Consider the following 22,662-nt stretch of genomic DNA (forward strand, 5'->3'; position numbering starts at 1 on the left):
ATGTCGATAATGAGTTCTGTCCCAATCTGAAAGAACACCAAAGAGGCAAAAAGTCATCCCAGAACTTGTTTTCAGACAACGCCAAAAATACCGAAATTTTAACAAATTATGCAGAAGCCTTGTCTCTTTGGTTGCTCTTGCGACCTCAGCATGAAAATGACTGCAAGTTTGAAAACATTTGAAGGTACCTTGATGGAGAAAGTGAATCAGAGAAAAACGTTCTGACTTTTTTTTGTGCAGGTAATATACGGACGTTAACCAGTAAATGAGCCTGGTTGATCGATAGAGAGTAAGAGTGCGAGGTGAGGAAAGGCGAGGGTTGTCGTGCTCGAAAGTGCACTGTGTGCAGATGGGGAACGCGACGGGTGGAGAGAAGTTCACGGTTATATTCGATTGCCGAAAGGAAGTGAAATCAAAACAGGCGGCAAAGTGTTGTCAACAGTGCGCACGATGTGAATTACAACGTAGAAGCTCGAAGCAGCATCAAGGACACATAGCGCAAACTCACAAAGATTTCAAATATTTGTGAAAATCTCCGAGAAAACGACGCTTCAGTCAAAGTGAACAAATTATTCTCATCATTGAAAATGAACAAATGATGTGAATCGTGAATAATAAGTACTGTTTTTCCAGCTGGAGACTTGCTAATCAGAGGTTCATTGTCACACTAGAAGGGCATATGAAGTGCAAATAAGCATGAATTAGAGAAAGAACTACGTCTGAAAGGAAGAAAACATTAAACAGCTTACATAACAGATGCGGTGTCTGTCTACGTCAGCTGGACGTCGTTACTCTGCTCCATCCTCGATCATTAGTCTACGTGCCGATTTTTGCCGTCGTTATTGATCACCTCTGTCTCATTCTATTCGCAGTAATAGGTCGACCGCTTCCTGTTCCTCTGTTTCCTGATTTCAGTTCACTTCTCTACCTTAACTTATCGATTGAAATTGTACACTAAATTTGTATACTTGAACCTCTGGGGGTAAGCTGAGGCCTCCATCCGGGTCGTACAGAACCTAACCGCCAATGAATAAACATCTTCTGGAAGCTATTTCCCAGAAATTATTGTGCTTAGCACTAGTAAATCGGCAGAATATCCGGAAATAGCTCCAAAGAAGCCTCGACGATCTTTTCTGAGTCATAGTTATCTGAACTTTTCTATGATAATGTTCTTGTTCAGAGCCACCTAACCTGCCCGCTAGCTTCACTCGGACTGCAGTTATGACAACCTGCGGTTGAGATCGAGGGAAAACCCTCTCTAGCACCTCATAACTGCAATCCGAGTGAAGCTAGCGATGGTCCCACTTCGATTCTAACCACTAACTCCGCCGCTTCGAGGGATGAAGGTTTGAGAAGATTTTGTACACATTTTGTATTTTGTAGTTGAGGATTTGTTACAACTGTGCCTATTAATTCTCACCTAACTTCCCTTATTTAACTCTCATTAACCTCCACATCGTTTGACTGTTAACAAGTATTGTATATATTAGTTATATAGTACATATAGTTCATCAATATAATACAGCATGTGATTTTGGTTTTTGATCACTAAGATTTGTAGATGAAAGAGATAAGATATAGTCGGGTCAAAACGACTTGAATCACGAGTGTAGTTGTGGTGCACTTGCGTACGCGTTCGAAACGGCGCTGTGGAGACAGCAGTTGGAACCGAGGTGGGACGATCGCAAAGTGCAGCAATGTGTAGTGCCGGCAAAGGTTTTACCACGCTCTTAGCCGTTACGCTCCATCGAAATGCCTCGAGAGAAGCCCCATACGCAATTACGTATGTGCTTCATGTCGTTTTGGCCCTACTATATGTAAGGTTCACATTAATTCAGTGCTTGTATGGAAAATCAGAGGGTTTAGATGTTTTGAACGAAAACTCAGCATTTGAATGGAAAAACGAAACATAATTAAGATGGAGAGGAAATTTGCTATTATTTTTTGCAGCCATCGTTAATTTCATGTAATTCCCGTAATTATCCCTTTTCTAACTCCATACGTTATTTCTTCGCAAATCTGTTCCTTTAATGAGGGTTGATGGCCATTTTCAACTGTATAGCAGGGTTGAAACGACATGAAGCACGGCGCTGTTGCGTAAGCGACTGCGCTCGAGAAAGCGGTTCGCAAGGTGGGAAACCATCGCGAACTGCAGCGGAGAGTGGTGCTGGCGAGGGTCCCTCCTCGATCTCTCGATCGCGACTGCTCTCGAAGCGGAGCGGTTGCGATCGTGAGAGGATCCTCGCTACCCCCACTTACATACTACCTCCGCATATCTGCAGTTCGCCACAGTTCGCCATGGTCCCAGCCCGATTCCAACCGCTCTGCTCCACCGTACCCCTTCGAGCGCTGTCGCTTACATAACTGCACCGTGCTCCATGTAGTTTTAATTGTAACTATAATAATAAACTTCTCAAAAACCAATACGGGATAACATTTTCTATTAAAAAGATGAATGAAAGTAAAATGGTCAGTACTTACGCTTTACACTGTCTTATATTTGAATTTTCGCGTGTATACATCTTTTATTTGAAGAAGACCATATTTTCGGATCAACTACTATAATCTTCAGAAAGTTCAACAAGTAACAGGTAACAGTCAACAACAACAAGAAAACAATCAAAACGGCTGATTTTTTAAATCACATCGTCTTCAACCACGAATTCTGTGAAAATAAATCCCTAACAGTTTTGTCATCTCATGCAACTCCTTTGGACAACATTGCTAATTACAGTTTTTAAAGCGCTGATTATGTTGATAACTACACACCTCAAACCTATACATCAGCATTTTTGATGAAAATGAGAAAAACACTCAGTTCTTACCACGGAATCATTTGGAATCAAGCTAAGTACTACTTATTTCAAGAGAGTAGTAAATGTAACTCATTAACCAGTCCAATCTACTTATTCTTCTTCAAATTCCGCTGCTTTTCCGCGGACACGACAATGACGTCATCTGTTGACAATCCTTTCCTGCGTCTTACAGCATCCATATATCCACGAGCATGGTTGGGAGAATCTCCTTTTACTCCAAACTCCTCCATTTCTTCCAATGTCGATGGTTGCCAATATGGGTCCTGCGATGAGAGTCATTCGGTCAGAAACAGCGCGTAACTGGTATCAATGGCCGCCAAACCTCATCTATGAGCTGCCAATGGCTGAATTCTAGTTGAGCACTAGCCATTCCAGATGTATTCTTCCTAAGGTGGTCACAAAACGAAAACGATTCCACTACCGGCATTAATGCTGTCACTTCAAAGAGACCGGTTGCCTCGTTTATGTCCTCGTTGAGGACCTATATTAATAAACATAGCGAAATAAGTGGGGAAACAGGAAGAAAAACACTTGTAGAAAATCAAGAGGAGAAGCATATTTTCTATAGTGTATCTCACCAAAATATTAAAATTAAAATAACAGTGAATTTTCCTCGCTCGCTATCATGTAGATACACAATTTTGAGGAAAAAAAAAAACAGACGAGCGCTGATAATAACACATCGTACAAAGTAAAGTAACCATTGTAGCTAAAAGTGACCAAAAATATTGTATAAATCACCTTAGACTTTCGCTGGGCAAGGACAGCATGGACTTTCCCGAGTGCTTGGCTTGCAGTGGTCACAGTGCATCTGAACTTTATTATCAATACGGGCATTTCAACCGACTAGACATTCATTGAACTGATTAATTGGCAGAAGCAGACAATGGCTCAATAATGTGCTCATAAATGGGACTAGTAAATAAATGAATGAGCATAGTTGCAAAAACCTACTTGTACATCGCAGCGACCAATCGCAAAGCCAATTTTTCCGCTCCAGCCCTGCATGTGGCGCGCATCGCTGTCATCAGTTGACCAGCTACAGCGGCGTCCTGTAAAATTTGCAGAAAATAATGAGTTAAAATTCTGAAACACACCCAATGAGGCCGTCTAGTGTTCAGCACGTGTACTCACATCCTCATTCACTTTCCACTCTTCCACGATTACGGCCACCCCTCTCATCACTTCATGACATAACGGACCAGCTGTTACAAACAACTCGAAACCAGATATGATAGCCTGATCAAACGGACGACATCGTGATTCGGATCCTAAAGTCGTAAACTAACATTCATAAGACAACAGAAAAAAGTGTGATTAAATACTGCTAGGAATTTTTGTGCGAAGTCCGAAACCGAAACCGAAAAATAGCCATAGAGCTTAATTACATACAAAAGTTAAGGATACCTCCAAAATAAGCACCCAGATAAACAATATATGCAAGCAAAAACGCACTCACTAGTTTCCCAAATGGATTTCCTCTGATAATCCGGGATTCCGTTGAACAAGATGTTGGCCTTAGCTCGGTCAGGACCAAAACTCCAAATCTATTTTTAAATAAACCGAGGCGAAAAATCTCAAAGATTATTCTTTTGAAGCCTACGTTTTCTATGATTTCGGTGATCTCCGCTTTGCTCTTCCTGTACCACCATGATCCTCGAAATGAAGGTAGATGTTGCTCGCAAACAGCCAATAGTTTCGATCTGAAAACGAAATTTGGGATCAGATCTGAATCTACTCAACACCTGCGCACTGTATCGTTGCCAGTTAACCGAGTCTGTAATCCTTCGACGAGAGTGAGGATCTTCGGTTAAAATCAAATGAATACTGAGATTGTTTTGGTTTTTCTCGAACCTGAGTAACCAACAGAGTAGGTGTAATACCCGCTCAGTCCGCCAGCGTGCTATTGTCCAGGACAGCACTCACTGAGATGCTTTTTCTAAAACTGTTCCTTTTACAGTGAGTACAACCGTGTACTCAGTTCCTGTCCGCATCCATCTACTGTTTTGCCATCGGAGATGAGTTACTTGCGGAGACGTTTATGAAGCCTACACTGCTCCTTATAACGTAAGGTTGTGACATCTACAGGAGCAGTGTTGAGGTTGGCAAGATCTTCAATGATTCCTGCCTCGTGTGGCCTTAAGCATGCATATTCTACTAAACTACCAATAAGTAATCTCAACTACGTAGACCGAACTGCTCATCTTCGATACGTCTAAACAATTAATTGTTCTTAGTCACTAACTTAATCTAGCCATTAAACTCGACTTGCATTTAGCCCTTGTTAGCAAGCTAGGAGCAAGGAAGCTAGGAAGTTTTGAAAGCTTTTTGTGTTCAGGAACGACAAGTTTCTTTAATCTTTTTTTTCTCTTGAAAAGAGGCAATGAGAAGGAGAGGTTCTCAGTGATTCTCGAGTTTGTCGGTGGGACCTGAGCAGAGAGGTTCGAACAACCTCTCGACCATAGCTCTATCGTACTATCGTAAGATTCCCATATTCCACATTACGCTGGTTTCTTAGATGTAGAGATCTGACTTGTCATTAAACTCAAAGGTAATACAATTTAGATGCGATAAGACTTGAAATACTAGGTGGAATTGAATCATGCATTGATATCAAACTACCGATAAACAGTGAACCTGCTGAAAGCTGCAGTGAGCAGGAATAATTTAAGTTCCCACCAATCCCAATTCAAAGACACCACATATCAGAAAGGTGCCATCTGTTCAACCCCACTAAAACTCAGTACAGTGGATTGTAGAGGGAATAAGGGAATTTAGCAGAGAATAGATTAGGGTACGCACAAAGTGAATACACAATTGCATCAGCGATGGAACTCCCTAGAATGATAGAAAGGAAATTTCCTTCACTGTGGGTAAATCTCTCATCGCTGCATCTTCTTGCAAGCTTCGTTAACGTTGTTGGCGCGGACAAAAAAAAAATGGAGGAGACCGCAAATTTGCAAAGGCAAAAACATAATGTAGGAATTGTAAAACAGCTATACCTGAATGCTACCAACGAATCATCATCAACATTTCCTCTTTTTATGGCTTGAAGAATTTCACTGGACTTCTCCATCAGAGAAACTATCTCATCCGGAAGAGGCGCAACTCTCAGACGAATATATAACGAGTCACCTCGGAGATGACATTCCTGAAATTCAGTGTTTTGCAGTGCTTCTGACTTTTTCTTCAAGTAATGACTCGAACAAAGAAATACAGTTTATATGCAACAACTTACCGTGCATTGTTCTTGAATTTGGGCACCTGTCAGTGGTGGATCTGGAACAATCGTCTCCAAAAATGGTACTACTGGCTTGGAGACCTAGAAGTTGACAAGTGCATTTGGCGCAAAATAAAGTGCACATGAGAAGAAAAGAAAAACAAAATCTGTTTGTCTCACTAGTCCTTTTTTTCACAGAAAAAACAGACATTTTTGGAAAAGAGCATCCAACCACCTGCAAATCAGTAAATCCAAATTCCTCCAAGTCTTTCAAGCATTTCTGCAGATGCACCTCACCAGCTGTAATCATGGTTAGCTCTCCGTTATCTAGTTCAAGAACCTGAATCCCACAATACACAAGTAGCTTTCGATTGAAATTCATGTGGTTGGTTCAAATGTGTATGCGCAACTTAATTTGTCCAGGAGCGCAGTAACTTACCCTCAGACTCGAATCTAAGACTGCAAGCACTTTTAGGTCTTCCTTAAGCCTATCCATGTCGTCCAAATTGGCGGTGTTAACCGAGACTCTCACCAACGGTTCTCCCCGTTTTACGCCGACATCCAGCCCTTCGCTAACTTGTTCACTACATAAGGTAGCATTCTGAAAAAGATTCGAATCGCAAACTATCAGAGGTCGTCTCCACCCACTATGATACCTGAACCAATCCATGCGCTTCAATGGCACAGATCACACCTGATGTCGCCGATTTGAGGGGTAGGAGGTCGCGACCACGTAGTGCCCATACACTTTCCACGATAATTTTTGGTATTTCTGTGCCTTCTTTAAGACCCTAAAAATGCTCGAGCTCAACATATCTACTCCTTATAGCGAAACAGAAGCCATTTTATGCTACCACCTTCGTCCTATGCAATACATTAAATAAATCCTAACCTTTGCACTGAATTAAAACTGTTTGGAGTGTAGTGAATACAAGGGACTGTTAAGGGAAAACACTAACAATGAGATTACTATTATAAAGAATTTAGAATAAGCCAACCACGTAATGATTGTTAGCGATAGCTGAAACGTAAACTCATTATTTTACCTTTCTTCCCAGCAAATACAGTTCATCTCCAGCAGCAATTTTTCCACTAAAAACTCGGCAAATCGCGAATTTTCGGCCTTCTGTACGCATAAACTTTACGACAAGCAGAACAGTAACACCTGTAAGAAGAGGATGATTAGAAGAAAACTCCATTCCATGAATAGAATACGTCAGAAGATAAACCTGTAGGTGAGCATTCTTGGATGGAGATGCCGAGCGGGTGGTTGCCACTGTTCCCGACGAGGTATTGCATTCTGTTAAGATTTGAAAAATTCGCGCTTGCGTACAACTAAGGAAATTAACTGAAATTACTGAAAACATAATATCCTCAAATAAGTGTGGGGTCCCCACCTATGGTTGTTACGAAAAGCAGTTCGAGCCGAAGGTGCCCGGGCACAAGCTCGGAAACACGAGCGCGGAAGCGGAAGCCACGCCCTCATTGCCTCATCAAATGCCTCCAAGATACGACGTGATTTTATCTGGACTCCTAATTTACCTACAAAACAATATTATTAGAGAAAGAATTTATTCTACTAAAAATTTCCCATGAATAGAAAAGAACTAAGGCCTGCAGACTACTTCTAGCCACAAAATTCTGGGGAAGACAAACTAACTGGTCAGCTCGACCAACTTCGGCAGGTCATTGGAAATCAGCCCACAGTCGTGCAGTGTCCACAGAGGTTCCAGTACGAGTTGAACGAATAGCGGTTTTTTGCCGTGAGATGTAGCTTCGTTCTGAATGAGAAAATATATGAACGATGTTTATTTATCTGAATCATTTCTTAGACACCTTAATCTTGCCCCCGGCAATGTAGAAATTTCCAAATAATGCCGCGGTCAAATCAGCTTTCGGAATTTTCAATTTTTCTGTGTAGATTTCGGAGAAGTCTTCCACTCCGAAGCAATACCCATGCACAGCCGAGGAAAATAAGACGTTACCTTAAATATTCGTATTGCACTTTGAAAAATTTATTTCACCATCTTCCTCACATCAGGATAATCTTAGCCTTTCATATCCAAGAAAAGCTGGTTAGAAAGCAAAAAAAAAAAAGAAAAAGTTTAAAAAAGACAGCTTAAATCTTTTCCTAACATCATCATTTTCCTAACAATTTCGAAGACTGACAATCACAAGAATTCGACCGTAAATTCTAATATACGCGCGGCAGTACTGAGCGCAATGCATAAAAATTTGTGAACCATCAGTATATTCCTGTGTACAAGGGTCATGAATGGACAAAATTGCAGGACATTATGCTATTCTTATAAAAGATGTTCACAATCTACACCCATGTAAGCTATGTTCTATAACTTCATATCTTGTAGAGTAACTCCAATATTTTAAAAGTAGGAGCGTAACAACTCAGTTAGATAGAAATTGCGAGATTTCCATTAAAAAAAAACAACAACTACAGAGATATTGTCTAAATGTGCGGATTGTTTAAAACACTTAGAATCTAGTTTAAAATACAAACCTATACCACAATTTTTTTTACACTTTAATGTAGTTCAGTATTGAACACTACGATTGGACTGAACTACACCTTGAGTAGGATTGAAATACAGCGCGGCCTCAATTTCTTCAATGTTACTCGCCGAATCGTCCTCAAGCATCATGCACTGCACCACCTGCAATCGTTCAGAGTAAATAATTATCAGACAGGCCGGACTTCGATCACTGCGCACTGTTTATTCCATTTGTTTACAGTCGGTTTCTGATCACTAAGAAGATACACGTCGGGTCAGCTTTTCAAACAGAGCTCTTACACTCAATACTGGGTGCATTCGACGAAAACTTAAAAATTTTGGAAACCGAAACTCGGCACAATTGCGTAGGCGGCTGTGCTCCAAGTGGCACGGTGAAGCTTGCGGCTGGGATCGAGATGGGAGCATTGCGAACTGCAGCGATGAATGGTGCTAGTAAGAGTCCCTCTCGATCCTAACCGCTACGCTCAGTCACACCACTCCGAGCGCAAGCCGCTTGTGCAACTGCAGCGAACCTCATGTCGTTTGGCCCGACTATATTCGTTGCATTCTAACTTGATTGTGTAGACGAGGCATGATGCATCTCTACCAGCAGTCAAACTACTACTGACGCCGATACAAAAAGGAGGAAGAAAAGACAGTAATCTGTTAGTCTTAAACAATTAGTACAGATACAATGGAAAAGGCCCAAGAACGAACTTAAAGAAACAAAAACGAACAAGGAGAATTAATGGCTTTCAAAGTAGAGTAGAAACGCAAGAAAAAATACTAACCTGACTAACACAACTATTAATAGCTTCAAGAAGTCGAACAATATGAGTATACGCTTCCGATGCTTCCAATTTTAGTTCCACACATAGTCTAAATATTATTTAGCTCAAGTGATACCATGTGTCATCATTTGTTGGCCATACCTATCCATTTTGTTAATGACTAAAATGACCGTTTGTCCATGAGTAATAGACTGTCGCAGTAAGGCTTGAGTTTGTGAGCATACTCCCTCAACCTGAATTCGCTTCACATTTTCCTCAAATGAGTCCTTAAGACCTTGAGTTACGTAATTAAACTCACAACATCAACTAGTAGTAATGCAATGTCAGAAAGTAATAGAGCCGAAGTAACTTCTGAGGAAAAATCAACGTGACCTTAAAGATCACAATGAAGAAATAAGACAGTCCCAAGATAAGCAAGAAAGCACTTTTACTGCAAGGAACTAACCGGGACTATCCATGAGATTCACTAACATTGGACCATATAGTAATGAAATTCCACTGGCTTTCATTGTGATTCCACGAGTCTGTTCATCCTCGCGACTGTCCAAAAATCGTAGCTTTCCAGCCATTCTAGCTGGAACAACGAAAAATGTGGTACACGAGGCAAACACAAATGGCAACTGTTAGGAGCAGTAATAAGATGATGGGAAAAGGTTCAAATACCAAAAAATCATCAAAATAAGACTGTTTTCGAATAAAATCACTAAGATATATGTAGAAAAAAAAGAACATTTCAACATGCTAAGAAATCGAAGAAACTAACCGGATATGATAGCGTTTGTTGAGACTAGAGAATCAGCGAAGCTCGTTTTACCATGATCAACATGAGCAATTAGACAGACGTTGCGGATTTCATCTGGGGATTTCTAAACACAGCATTTTAAAAAGTTTGCTAGAGAGTAGTGAAGGTTACTGAAGGCTGTGTTAAGTGCCTTTCACCTAAAATATTTGATTGCTCAGAAATCACACAAAGATATCACTTTGCTCCATCTGGTACAAAAAGGCTTTCGCACTGGTAACTAACACAACTGGTACCGTAGAATCCTCGAAATTTCCGACAAACAAAGGCGGTTAGTGGAGTGTTCACTAACCGCTGACTATCTTGATGTTGACTGAACGGTAGAAAAGACTTAAAAATCGATTGAATGCATTATTAAAACGTTGTAGGACTTTGAAGAGCACAGAGCTGTTAAACACGGAGAAAATTGAAGTACGACTTTTAATAGTACACTCGGGTGAAAACGACATGAAACACGGTGCAGTTTTGTAAGCGGCTGCGCTCGAAACGGCGCAGTTCAGACAGTGGTTGGAATCGAGGTGGGACCATCGCAAGCTGCAGCAATGAACGGTGCTAGCAGGGGTACTCACTTGATCCTAACCGCTACGCTCCACCGCTCGCTTCTTGCGAATCGCTTACGCAACTGCACCGTGCTTCACGTCATTTTTGCTTTACTATAGAACCAAAATCATATTTAGTTAAATGGCAATAAAATAAATTCGTTTCAACTGATTCCTAACCATTCAATCAATTTTTACTCAAATGCGTCCATGAAAACGCTCAAAATGAGGAACCGATCATGTTTAAAAGACGAAAATGAATGGCGCAAAATAATTTCCTGAACTACGTCATTGTGTGTCACCTCGGGTCATTTAAGTATCTAAATAAGCACACAATAATATCCCTTATTCTGGAATTATTGGTATCATCCAAAGCACAGTTAGTTAATTTTGGCACTTATTCAAATGTTAGATACCATCTACCTATTCAGTCTAGAGTAGCTTCTCCTGAACTGAAAAATTTACAGTTAAGGGTAATATAAACATAATCATAGACTACATATTCTATGATATATATTATTCTATTCTAGATATGGAACTGTTCATTTCCGTCTCCTCAGCGAACAAAAAATAAATAAGAGTTTTTACTTCTCATATGCAGGAGAACATTCTAAAGTAGAATCTATCAGTCAAATAGAGACATCATCTTAAAAACTACATAAGCTCTTACAATTTATAGAGAGGTCCTATCGGCCCGGAGCATTACAAGTTAGAGTACCCGTAGGACAATCTTTTCCCCGAAAACAGTCCTCATTCCTTCCACAGATGGGCCAGTTAACGAAAAAGTGGCAACATTGCTAGGTAGTCCTAGGAACTCTTTCAAGAAATCGGTAACCAACCGAACTCATCGCCTCTGATAACGCCTCTGTCAACGAACTCATGATGCCAATCGAAAAGGACTACAACAAATATGTTCTAAATCCAAATATTTCACCTTTTCTTCAGAGATAAAAAAATTCAAGTCACCAACATAATGAACACCGCAACATGCACAGATTGAATGAGTTTATTTAGGTCACAACTTTTGCCGTCCAACACAAGCATTCATACAACAACCCGAGAACTACAATCGTATCCAGTGGCAAAGCTGCGACCATGCACAGAAAGGGATTTTCAGTAGGGTTGTGGATGTGCCCCAATCCGTTACTCGCTGGTCCAAGCATGACATGGTCACCACGATCATTCGCATATCAACAACATAATGCCTATACAATGCATAAGATGGGAGGAACAATACTCAAGTATATGGGGTATAAAATAAGTGGAATTTTTTAAGAATACAAAACCAATGAAATCAATGAAGAAAAAACAGGCGGTGATCGGAGGAGAATATGCAAAATATCGCGTGGGAGGTATGATGTGATTTGTCAACGGTAGGTCGAACAAGTGAAAATAAGAACAAGCGTATAAATACACAAGACGTCCCCGTAAAAAGCAGCGTGTTGTTGTCGTCGGGATTACCGCAGTCATATGTACTTCATATATCAGGAAAATAAAGGCATACGGTGATCGCGACGATATATATTACACAGTAACAAAGGTACAGCAACACTTCAGAGGTCAATACAAGGAGGCGACTCGATCATTTGTATAAAACGCTTCACGTGCCACGAGGTGTACTCTGTACAAGGTGGGATGCATTCTCAAGTTGGGCGCCCGCAGAGTCACAGCCGGAGGTGCGGCGCCGTCTTCCGGCTCCAGCAGTTGGCGATTATCAACGGCGGGAACCGCCAACGAAAAACGGTCATCGATAACCACCACTCGCTAGGATCGCCTGGATGTGACTTTGCTGGCCGTAGATGACAGCAGTTTCATCGATTGCATCACGACGCGGTTTTGCACAACTGCTTACTGTGTTCGAAAAGTGCTCAATTCCACGACACAATCAGAAACATCAAACGAGCCAACCAGCTACAGAACCACTAAGCTCTAAATAGTTTAACAACACGCGCGAGCAAATTAAATAGGGAACAGAGGTATTTGAAGATAATAACATCGTATTTTAAGTTTCCTTAAGATACTGTGAACATACTGCAGTCACTAACACTAACATACATAGCAATATCGTATCCCGTTATTGGTAGTATTTACCTGAATTTTAGTTTTGCTAGCCGATTTCAATAACCTGGTACTTGGTACAATTGCAAACTGCGTAAAAATGCAAGCGTAAAGGAAGATGACAGGAAAAAACTGTTATGCAGAGAATAATATTTAACAAAGAAACGCCGTATTATCCACTCGGGTCAATAGGATGGTTGCCATTAACTGGGATGGAATTTGACCTGAAAGTCGAAATAATGAGAATTGCTGAAAGAAAATCGACAAGTACATTAGGACACCTCTATGTTGCTATCCGCTATGCAAAATACAATTTTATTGGCTGAAAAAAAAGATTCTATGAAATCTTGGAAGGATCGTTGAAGAGAAAATTCCAACAACTTATTTTCTTGGAGTTTATAAAATGCATGAAAGGCTGAACATCCCAAAGTAAAAGAAGAATAGCGTACTGACATCTCCTGTCTAGAATTTCGTCTGTATAACCTATCTCATAAACACACAACAAGAAGGTCCTTTTCTTGAATGAGAATAAAAAAATTCGTCTAGCTTATTGAAGCAATCATGCTGATTTAACCCTCCTTTTTCTTTTTTCCTCTTCTTTTCAAAAAAAAGCTAGTCGCTGAGAGAATGTTCTATAACAAAGCACAATCTTTCTCTTTTTTCGTTTTTCATAGGAAGCAACTAACGCAGATAACGGAGTAGCCTGAAGATGATGCAAGGGAAGTCATACTAGGAACACAAACAACTTACAAATCGATGGGTTCGGCGGATGGATCACCCACTTCAGCACCTCTCTCCTCGGAATCCACGAGCGGCGTGGTTTCCGTCACTACTTTAGCAGCTTCTTGAGCGGCTACATTCGCGGCTACCGCATCCAAATGGGACCAGTCGAGTTCCAGCTGCAAAATCAACACTTCAAATGCAATTCAAAGATTGCAATTACGAATACTACGATTAAAACGGTTTGTTACAAAAGTCCCACCTTCCCAAGATTAGCCCTCTCGGCTATTTCCGCTGCTTGTCGTAAAGCATCCAGGTGATGGTCCATTTGCTGCAGCGGTTCACCCATTGCCTATTAAACAGCAAATTCTATTTCCGACCACACCACTTGCTTCTGAGAGAATGAGACATGAAACACCAGACGTACCTCTCTGTACTTCTGACTAATGAGAGAGAACGGTAGATACAATGCCCAACAAACTGTGGCCAGGGCAGTAGCGCGAGCTTCCAGCACACGAATGTCGACCTGCAATGCAATAACTTGTGGAGGTTTCTACAAAAATTCACTAACATACGAAAATTCGAGTGTTTCCATGGTGTGTATTAAGGGGATAATTAATTAAGAGGTTCCATCGTCGTTGCAGCGAGGATCGACTCCGCCCTAATGCCACCAAAGCCTTAAATCCCTGCGGCGCATCCCAAGCGGATTGATTCACGTCAAAGTCAAAGTACAAAAGCAGAGTCATTTAAGTGCATTCAAGTCAAATGATCGAAAGAAGACAGACATGTACAGATGTTGTATGGTTCGCAACATTTGCAAGAAAGAAATTCTATTCCTAACTATTCCGGCTACAAAGAAAGGCAATCGGCCAGTTTTTTAGGCTTTTTGTTTTTAGCGGCAGATTCGAAACAGTATAAAAGTTTATCCTGCTTTCAAAGACCCCATAAACAGAAACAGATTTAACAAAACTTGAAATGCAATTGAAATGCAGCAAGATACGATACAGGATGATCATTATTGCGTCAAAGATTACTAACAGATACCACTCAACACAAAATTCCTGAAAACATGGCGTTATCAATAAGAGAAGATGACTACTTTTACTCACCGATGGGCTTGCAACTGCGCTGAGCAGATCGTCAAAACGTGGCATAATGCGCAATGTTGCTTGACACAACATGTGGCTGAGTTGTGGCGACGCATGTTGCAGCGGAACGGCAGCGAGTTGATCGGTGAGCTGATGGCAGAGGCGAAGTACAGCGACGCAGTGTTGCAGTAGACCGGTCACGTCGTAAACCCAAGCGTTTTTATCGAGAACTTGAGCTAAAAATAGTGGAAAATAACAGCAGTGTTTTGAAACAAATTTATCAGCCTTAGTAGCCCTTCAAACGATATCAAAGAATTAAAAACAAGCTGTTTTCACTTCTATTTTCAAAGTTTTTACAAATATATAAGCAGAAAAACTTAAAATGGCAGAACTGGAAATAGTGTGACGGTGACTAAGAACTGAACTTCACAAAAAAGTAGTAAGGGACCTGGGACTGTAGACCTTTGAACAGAATCATATGGAAACGGGTAACGGGTAAGGCAAATGCCACGGAACAAAATATTCTAGTAAAATGTTCGGTGGAAATCGTATTGTAAAGCTCGGTTAGACTAAACGCGAACTAAAATGATAAAATCCTGGAAAATTTTGATGTCAAAGCGCTTCAAAACCATGGAATGCGCTCGCGTTTCAATCCTTACAACAGTGTTTACAATGCTCCTAGCAGTTAAGGTTATTCAAGACTTTCCTGGAATACGGATTTACGATTGAAGGTTAGTTAGTCAGTAAATTAATTAATCAATACCTGCATCCTCTGAAATGGGGAATGCAAAGTTTCGTTGAGTTAAAGAAAACATGTATTTAATCCACGAAAACAATAAACAATAGGAGAAAAAATGGGGAACGGTAAAAGCGTGACAAAAAACATAACCGCATCACTGACTTATTAAGCTTTGAAGGAAATTGGACCTAAGTAAACATTAAAGAGAATTCTCCAATTTTTTTTACTTATTCTTCCTATTGTTTGAAATGTAGTGATGAAGTATAGGTGAAGCAACCTTTTTAAGACAGAGAAATATACTCAGTCTTGTTCTTGCAAATAAATCAATCTTGCATTTTCTTTCCTCTTTTCCCAATCCGATGACACGATATCCAGGTATATTCTTACTTAGAAGTCAATAACCGCAACCTCTTGTTGCACACATCGTAAATTCTTCCTATAATTTTTGTACTTTCAAAAATAATGGTCGCAAAATACGAACAGCGCGGTTCGTCTGATTGTGGCATGACATGACAGTATGCATGATCGTCCAAACCTTGTGCTCTTTCCTCTTTTTCGATAGCTGAGCGATACAGTGTTAACCGAACTTTCAAAGACAATTTTGTGGAAATAAAATAGTCGGCCCAAATAAGAAAAAAAAACCGCAAATCACGCCTGCACTTCCAGAAATGGCTGAAGTTGCCCTGACGATGAATTCAGAGAATGTTAATTGGCAGAGCTTTCGCTCTTCAGAATCCGATCAGATGACAACTTATTATTACGTTACCGCACTCGTAATTCGCTACGAGAATGTTTGAGCTGATTAGGACTGAGAGCGAAAAGTTATAAGCCATCGGAATCGAACAGCAGCTTAACGACTGATGGAATCTCCTCAAGATCTTCTCCTTCTAATTGAGAAATTCAAAGCGCTCCTCCTTTGCAAGTTCTGCATTTCCATTATAAATATCAGAAACCTAAGACGTCACTCAGTGTTAAAACAGTGTTAAAACGCCTGTCCAACATCATTTCAATCACAAGCATCCAATCACAGCATTCACGTTCTTTTCCGGGTGTTTCGTCGTCTCTTCCATAAACTGCTCTCGTTGTGCCCACTTCTTCCGTCTCGTGATTCCGACGGTTTAGTCATTAGTTATCCTGATGTGATTCGTTCGATGTCTTATGTGAGCATTTGACATTTTTACTTGCGTTACGTAGCTCATTAGAAAAGAGCAGATATATCGAAACATCATGTCCAATTGTAAGAGGCAGATGTATTGCTGCACCGCCAGCCACGCACCTGGATTCCCCCGCAACAAGAGTTATATCAATAGAAAGGTAACCCTTTGCTTCAACAAATCTCAGTCGCAAACAAATTTAAGACGTTGTAAACTATCACTGTCTAAGACTGCAGGCCTAGAAATTTCAAAACAAGACTGAAGCACAGAGATAGAGAAGCTCCCTTGTCGAATCGGATGAGTGACTGCAAGTCCTCGTCCTTCGAAAGAACGATAGATTTTAGAGTTCCTTTTCTTAAGCTACAGCCTCTATCACTTAAAAACTGACGTTTTTCTCGCATGAAGTCTTTTTCATAGTCTCATATTGCAGATAAAGTCCGGAGGATTATATCGAAATGTAACGCTTAAGTAATATTTGCTTAGATGTTAGTCATCTAAGACTATTTTTTTCCCTGAAAAAACCGATGCTATCTAGTCATGCTATTCTCCGCAGACTAGAATTTCTATTTTTCTTCATCAGATCTTTAAGGCTCTACCGCCTACTGGTGATCGGTGGTGATTACTGGTGACTCCTTAGAAGTGTTCGGCGGGTCAACATGAGCGTGTAACTAACCCTTCAGATTCCTTTCACACCGAGTTGTTTCTGGTGTAGAAGTTGGCAAAAAAAAAGATCCAATTGCTAGCATATGTGGCACTTGGCTAGCACAATGACATACAAAAATGTACATGAAATCTGAGTGGAGGCTCGGTTTGGGAACACTTCAAATGAGTGACTGGAAATCCTCGTCCTTCAAAAGAACGGAAGAATTTAAAGTTCTGCATACATTTATCTGTTTTTTTTTAAACAAATTAAAGCAAATGGAATAGTTCAGTTACAAACGTGTCCTTGCAACTTTTATTTCTTTTTCGAGAAGATCCATGAAAACCTGAAGTTCCGAAGTGTGAAGCTACTAAACTATCACTTTAATTTTTGTTCAGCCCCGTCTCGAAGACCACCGATGCACATTCCCTGCGCTAACAAAACTCAATGCCAATCACATATTCGCCGTGCATATACAAGAGCACGCGATGACAAAAACCCTTTGACACCCAGTGTGCGCATGTGAAAGAGAGAGCGCAGCCACCTCTGCCGCCACATCGCGCTAGATGTCCTCGATAGTGGGGTGCGCAGGGATGCTCTGCTAGCCATTTGGACTCTACAGTAACCCACTCGTGCCGTTGCTACCGCGACGAAACGGCAGTTCCGAAGTGTCTTGGCAATCGGCCAGAGACCTTGAAAGGAACAACACAACCGGTTTGTTACACGCTACTGCTGCTGTATTGTACGAGCCTCCTTCCCATTGCCATCATAGGAGTCACTTCCAAAAGAACGAATCACCTGTACGTAAAAGTGGAGCATGTAGAATTACTTGTTGGTGAGCCTACATCCTTACAGCTGACATCCATTAAATGGAGGTGGCACTGCGTCATTTTTGGCGGGACTTTTGCGCATAGAAGTTCCAAGCTTCAAAAAGTCGAACACTAATTGCCTGATGGGATGGGTAGGACTTAGTGCTTACAAAATGTGTCTCATCATATAAATCTTCGAACTGTCTTTTTTTTTTGCAAATCCCGCGTCTAAAGATATAAAGCGGTCCTGTGTCGAGAGCGGCAAATTCTTGCAAAACCGGCTCCCTTAAGTACGTTGGAATGGCATCAACCGCACTTCTGCTGTTTTTTTCTATATTTTGCTGGCAAAAAAAAAATGTCAAACTACTGGAAATTTGATAAGGGATAGCACTGAAAAGTAAGCGATCGAAGATTATCTTTCCAATTCGCACTTCGGGTGTCGCAAACACTTCAAGCTCACTAGAATCATGCAACATGCTAGTGTGCATTCTTACAGAGAAACTGGATAACCAAAGAACTGGGCGTTCAACGAGTTTAAGCTTCATGACTGTCCAGATAAATAGTTCCAGGGTGAAGACTGAAGAACATGAGAGTTGGAAAAATCGGAAAACAGAAGAATTCAGATCACTGCTAAGTGAAGGTGGGCTATGATGAATGCAACGAAGAAAATCTGCAGTATGGAATCTTGGGCTCTGCTTCACATTACTCATCGACAAAACTATTAAAATGTTTCAAGTATAGGGTTACAACGGTTCACCAAAACAGAAGAATGCAGATCACTGCAAAGTGAACGCGTTTGTTATGTGGTTCAGCTGGCGATTCCTCTATTACTCGAGCACGTATCGTAGCGATAGCTCCTACCAAATATTTTGCCAACAACATCCGATGATCTCTGCGACGATCTACTTAACTTCATCTTGATGAGAATGACCGCAGGTGTGTTACGGGAGAAGCTGATGGGTCATAGTTAAAGGATAAAGTGAATAAAGTGCAAAATGACCAATCCCTATCGGGTGCGCCTACGTGTTCGACTTCGACTCAGACTTCGTTTGAGGTTTACGAACGCGCATGCAGGTTTACAATGACGGGGGCTAGGCGATGAATCAAGTCAGTGTTTTTATCCTTTCAGACAAGTGCGGTACTAATTTATCGAGTAAGAAGGCATGAAATGCTTGGTTGGCACTTGGGAGGATGCGAACTTCCCAACAATCGAACAACCAAAGCGAAACCTGTTACTGACTGCGTAGGTTCATATATGCCAAAACTCAATTTCAGTATATAGGATAGTAAGTTTTTCGCGTTTTAAGGGAAGTTTAATAGAAAAAATCCAGCGCAAAAAATGGCAGTGTGCAATTCCACGATCGTCACTTGCTGAAGCCTACAATCAGTGTACTTCGGTGAAAACGCGATCATTGAACTCTACCGAACCTCAAACATTTTCGAGATGCCGCCAATGATACATGCAAAGAAGTCGAGGATTTTTCAAAAAAGAAAAAACTGCAAGAAATCACGTGTAAATCACAAAGAACCTCGTTCCCGCCAGCATTCAACAAAGACGATTCGCAAGCGTTTTTGTGCCATTGAAAAACACTGGTAATTTCCTCTGTAGCCGATGGAAAAGAATCGAAAGACACATCGTAGGCGGCGTACAATTACTCACGTTTGCCAGGCACAGCTTTTCGATTTGCAACCAATGTCTGGTTCGTTGATAAATGAAAACAAATTGGAAGTTAAACTATTTTGGAAATAATTATTGCAATGACAGAACAATTAAGGTGTAATGAAAATGTAGTCGCCAAGTACTCGAATGGTAATCGCTCGCACCTTTGGGAATGTCTCTCCGAGTTTGGGCTTACAGCCAGATAGAAACTCCGACTTCCAGCTCGTTCATCTCATTTTAAACCGAGAAACATCAAATTCTGTTTTTGTTTAGTGTTCAATGCTATTGAAAGAACTACCAAGGTGTATCAATACAGGAAAGTGGATGTATGATCCATCACATGCATAAGCTTACACCGTCAACTCCTTTCGCAAAGTGAAAAATGTAAGCGTTAAAATTTTGCATGATTGCACCGACGCAAAAAATAAGCGTTTACTTTTTGCCTCACTGTTGCCTCAACCGCAAAAGTGCAGTGCTGCAACATAGCTTCAACAAATTCCACCATAATCTACCGTAGCTGATGACCAAAAGGTTGTGAATCATTGAATAAAGTAAATTATCTTTCGTCTTTCCATTCAAGCCCTCGTTTCCTTAACGTTGCGTCAGGGAACGGTTGGTAATTAGCGGAGCAGCGGCCAGTTCGTCGCCATGGAAATAATTACACACAAAGGAGAAGCATCACACATGAAAGGCGCTGCAATCACATTTGAGCGTTCAGATTGAAAGTAATTAAGCTGAGGTCAACGATCAATTGGGAGCTACTCCATAGCTAAGAGGGGAAACCGTGGTTCCACAGGAAAAATCAATCCAGTGAACTCTTGCGGCAAATCAAGGACTTGGACATTTTTTTACATGGAGAGACAACTATTGTAGAGTACAAAAAACAACCAGATTCAATGTAAAACGACTACTTTCTGGTACCAATCTGTGATCATGGTTATCCACCGGATGTATGTCTAATCAATCGCTCTTCACATCATGAATGACTTTACACTTCCTCAAGTTTCAATCTATGAACACCAAAACTGCGAACTGGAGAGTGCTGGAACGTTATTCCAAATTTTCCTTTAATTTCCATTCTTTAGCTCCTCGAAAACCAACACGTGTCTTACTCCCCTTCAAAATCACCTGACTTTTTCAAATGCAATAATTACATAAAATAAAGTAACACATAAATATACACAATAAAAGGAAAACCAAAATCTAAGCATGCGATAGAGGAAAAGAATACAGTCTGGATGCCACGGTCGTAGTATCAATTCTAGCCGTCCTGGTTCATTTACAAAGAACAATTCAGAGCACAAAAAATATTCGGGCTGAAACCAGCGAGCTTCCGGTCCAACAATATGTCGTGAACGGCTTCCTCACGATGTATTTGAGTTTCATAAGAGCGATATAATAGAGAAACAGTTAAACAAAATAACTGTCGTTTTAATTACAGCTTTATTTCTACCCACGCTACTTGAGAATACTATTTTCTCGAGTCTTCTCTGTTTTTTTTTTCCTTCTGAATGTCCATAGGTTTTTTCAAACTACTGCTGGTTTTCTTACACGATAAACTAGTAGATGATTTGAAAAACACAATATATGAGCATAAGAATCTAGCATACATATTTTAAGAGAATTTCCACTATCTAAGCAGAGTACAAAAGCAATGTCCAATTATTCCACAAGATGGCACGACAGAAGCATTAAAAGCAGAAGAAAATCGCAATCTTACAGTGAATGCAAAGGAACAAAGAAAAAAAAACAGAAATAATGGAAATAAATGCAGTTCTTACCAATAAGCGGGCTGAGTTGCATGATGTGACCATCGAGATTCTCGTTACGTAATTTCGAAAACCCTGGGCTGGCAGTGGCGAGCTGTAATCCATCCGAAAAATAAACCAGGGCAGAGAAAACCGTGGAATAAAATCTAACAACTACTGAGCCCACCTTAAAACTTCTGATTTGCATGCGGCGACGTTGACACATCACTATTAGGACCAGTAGCGAGACTATGAACACTGCAGCTAGTACCGCTAATGCCAAAAAGACGACCGTATCCATCGTTTAACGCAAAACAGCACCACGTACGATCGTGTCACACATTCACTGTGGCTACTTCCTGCAAAAGCACAGACTTCTGGAAAGTCATTTAAAGAAGCATTTTCACATCGGATAGCATTGGAGATGCGGAAAGAATATAATTTGTAAACACAAAACAAAATCCTACTAACAACGGAGCAGAATGAGAAAAACCCTGGCAACGCAATAGAAAAAGACGATAGCATTGCGACCACACACGGACAGTAGCAAATCGCATGAACATCGGGCGCACATAAATCGAATCGATATCAGTTTACTATACAAACGGATGCTATTGCAAAGAGAATGACGGGCAGAATTACAAACGTAACTCCGTCTGTCCTCCCTTAGCTGAAATGTGCAGATTCTCGGGGGGAACAGTGCTGCTGTGATTCATACTTGAATGGCAATGATCCTAGCATTTCCATATGTAGTTCGAGCCATGCAAAGACAGTTTAAACATACCAAAAGCGAGCAAGTCTAGATACGAAAATTCAACAATAAAGCAATTTTGTTGGCTGAAGCGACTCATAACTTCTATATACACACTTCTTTCTGAGAATAAACTTATTTTCAAAACAGCGACCACATAATAGTGTAGTCATAGAATGAAAGAAGCAGAGAGTTGAGAATGCTCGTGAAAAGATGGAGGAGGATGGAGGAGGAGAGAAAGAGGCCACCAGGGTGGAGCTGAAGGTCAACGCTCCTCCCTAGACATTCTAGAAAATCGAAGTGCGCTTTCTTCTAAACTTAAGATCACCACTACTGCATCGGCATAAGGAGTGACCAGAGGAACTACTTGAGCGGATGGACAGGAAGTGAAGTGCGATTAGGAAGAAGATTTTGGAAATATGACCGGACAAAAGATAGTACCGAACAGCAGCATATCGATATTACCCCACCGTCAAAATGTTCCACAATGTGTTAAAGCTATTTTATTGTGAGCCGCACGGTCTGCGCTTTCATTTATTTGTTTAGTGCACTGGTTATTGCAACTGCAAACAAATGACAAAAAAAAACAAGCATAAACGCGTCGAAATCATACGCATATG

The 22,662-nt window shown here is 40.7% G+C and overlaps 2 protein-coding genes across 3 annotated transcripts; both read right to left on the reverse strand.

The window, feature by feature from the left end:
* Window positions 1-2,902: 2,902 nt before the first annotated feature.
* Window positions 2,903-11,719, reverse strand: RB195_004083 (uncharacterized protein; the record flags this gene model as incomplete). Of its 2 annotated transcripts, XM_064178715.1 has the most annotated exons (25): window positions 2,903-3,079; window positions 3,139-3,297; window positions 3,558-3,627; window positions 3,771-3,868; window positions 3,951-4,087; window positions 4,276-4,363; window positions 4,420-4,519; window positions 5,819-5,967; window positions 6,055-6,138; window positions 6,272-6,376; window positions 6,476-6,637; window positions 6,693-6,827; window positions 7,083-7,201; window positions 7,266-7,336; window positions 7,434-7,578; window positions 7,697-7,817; window positions 7,873-8,021; window positions 8,624-8,708; window positions 9,338-9,425; window positions 9,479-9,570; window positions 9,636-9,709; window positions 9,783-9,911; window positions 10,101-10,203; window positions 11,515-11,574; window positions 11,642-11,719. In XM_064178715.1, the coding sequence occupies 25 exons, from the start codon at window positions 11,717-11,719 to the stop codon at window positions 2,903-2,905; spliced, it is 2,778 nt and encodes a 925-aa protein (XP_064033061.1). The 2 variants fall into 2 exon arrangements, with proteins under 2 accessions (XP_064033061.1, XP_064033062.1); XM_064178716.1 differs by lacking the exon at window positions 11,642-11,719 and having other exon boundaries at window positions 11,515-11,556.
* Window positions 11,720-12,905: 1,186 nt separating this feature from the next.
* On the reverse strand, window positions 12,906-21,592 carry RB195_004084 (uncharacterized protein; the record flags this gene model as incomplete). Its single annotated transcript, XM_013442402.2, has 7 exons — window positions 12,906-12,957; window positions 13,484-13,632; window positions 13,716-13,805; window positions 13,881-13,979; window positions 14,563-14,777; window positions 21,325-21,406; window positions 21,479-21,592. 7 exons carry the CDS (start codon window positions 21,590-21,592, stop codon window positions 12,906-12,908), a joined length of 801 nt encoding a protein of 266 aa, XP_013297856.2.
* Between the last annotated feature and the right edge of the window lie 1,070 nt (window positions 21,593-22,662).

Source organism: Necator americanus, chromosome I, assembly GCF_031761385.1.
Source record: "Necator americanus strain Aroian chromosome I, whole genome shotgun sequence".
In the NCBI taxonomy this organism is placed as follows: domain Eukaryota; kingdom Metazoa; phylum Nematoda; class Chromadorea; order Rhabditida; family Ancylostomatidae; genus Necator; species Necator americanus.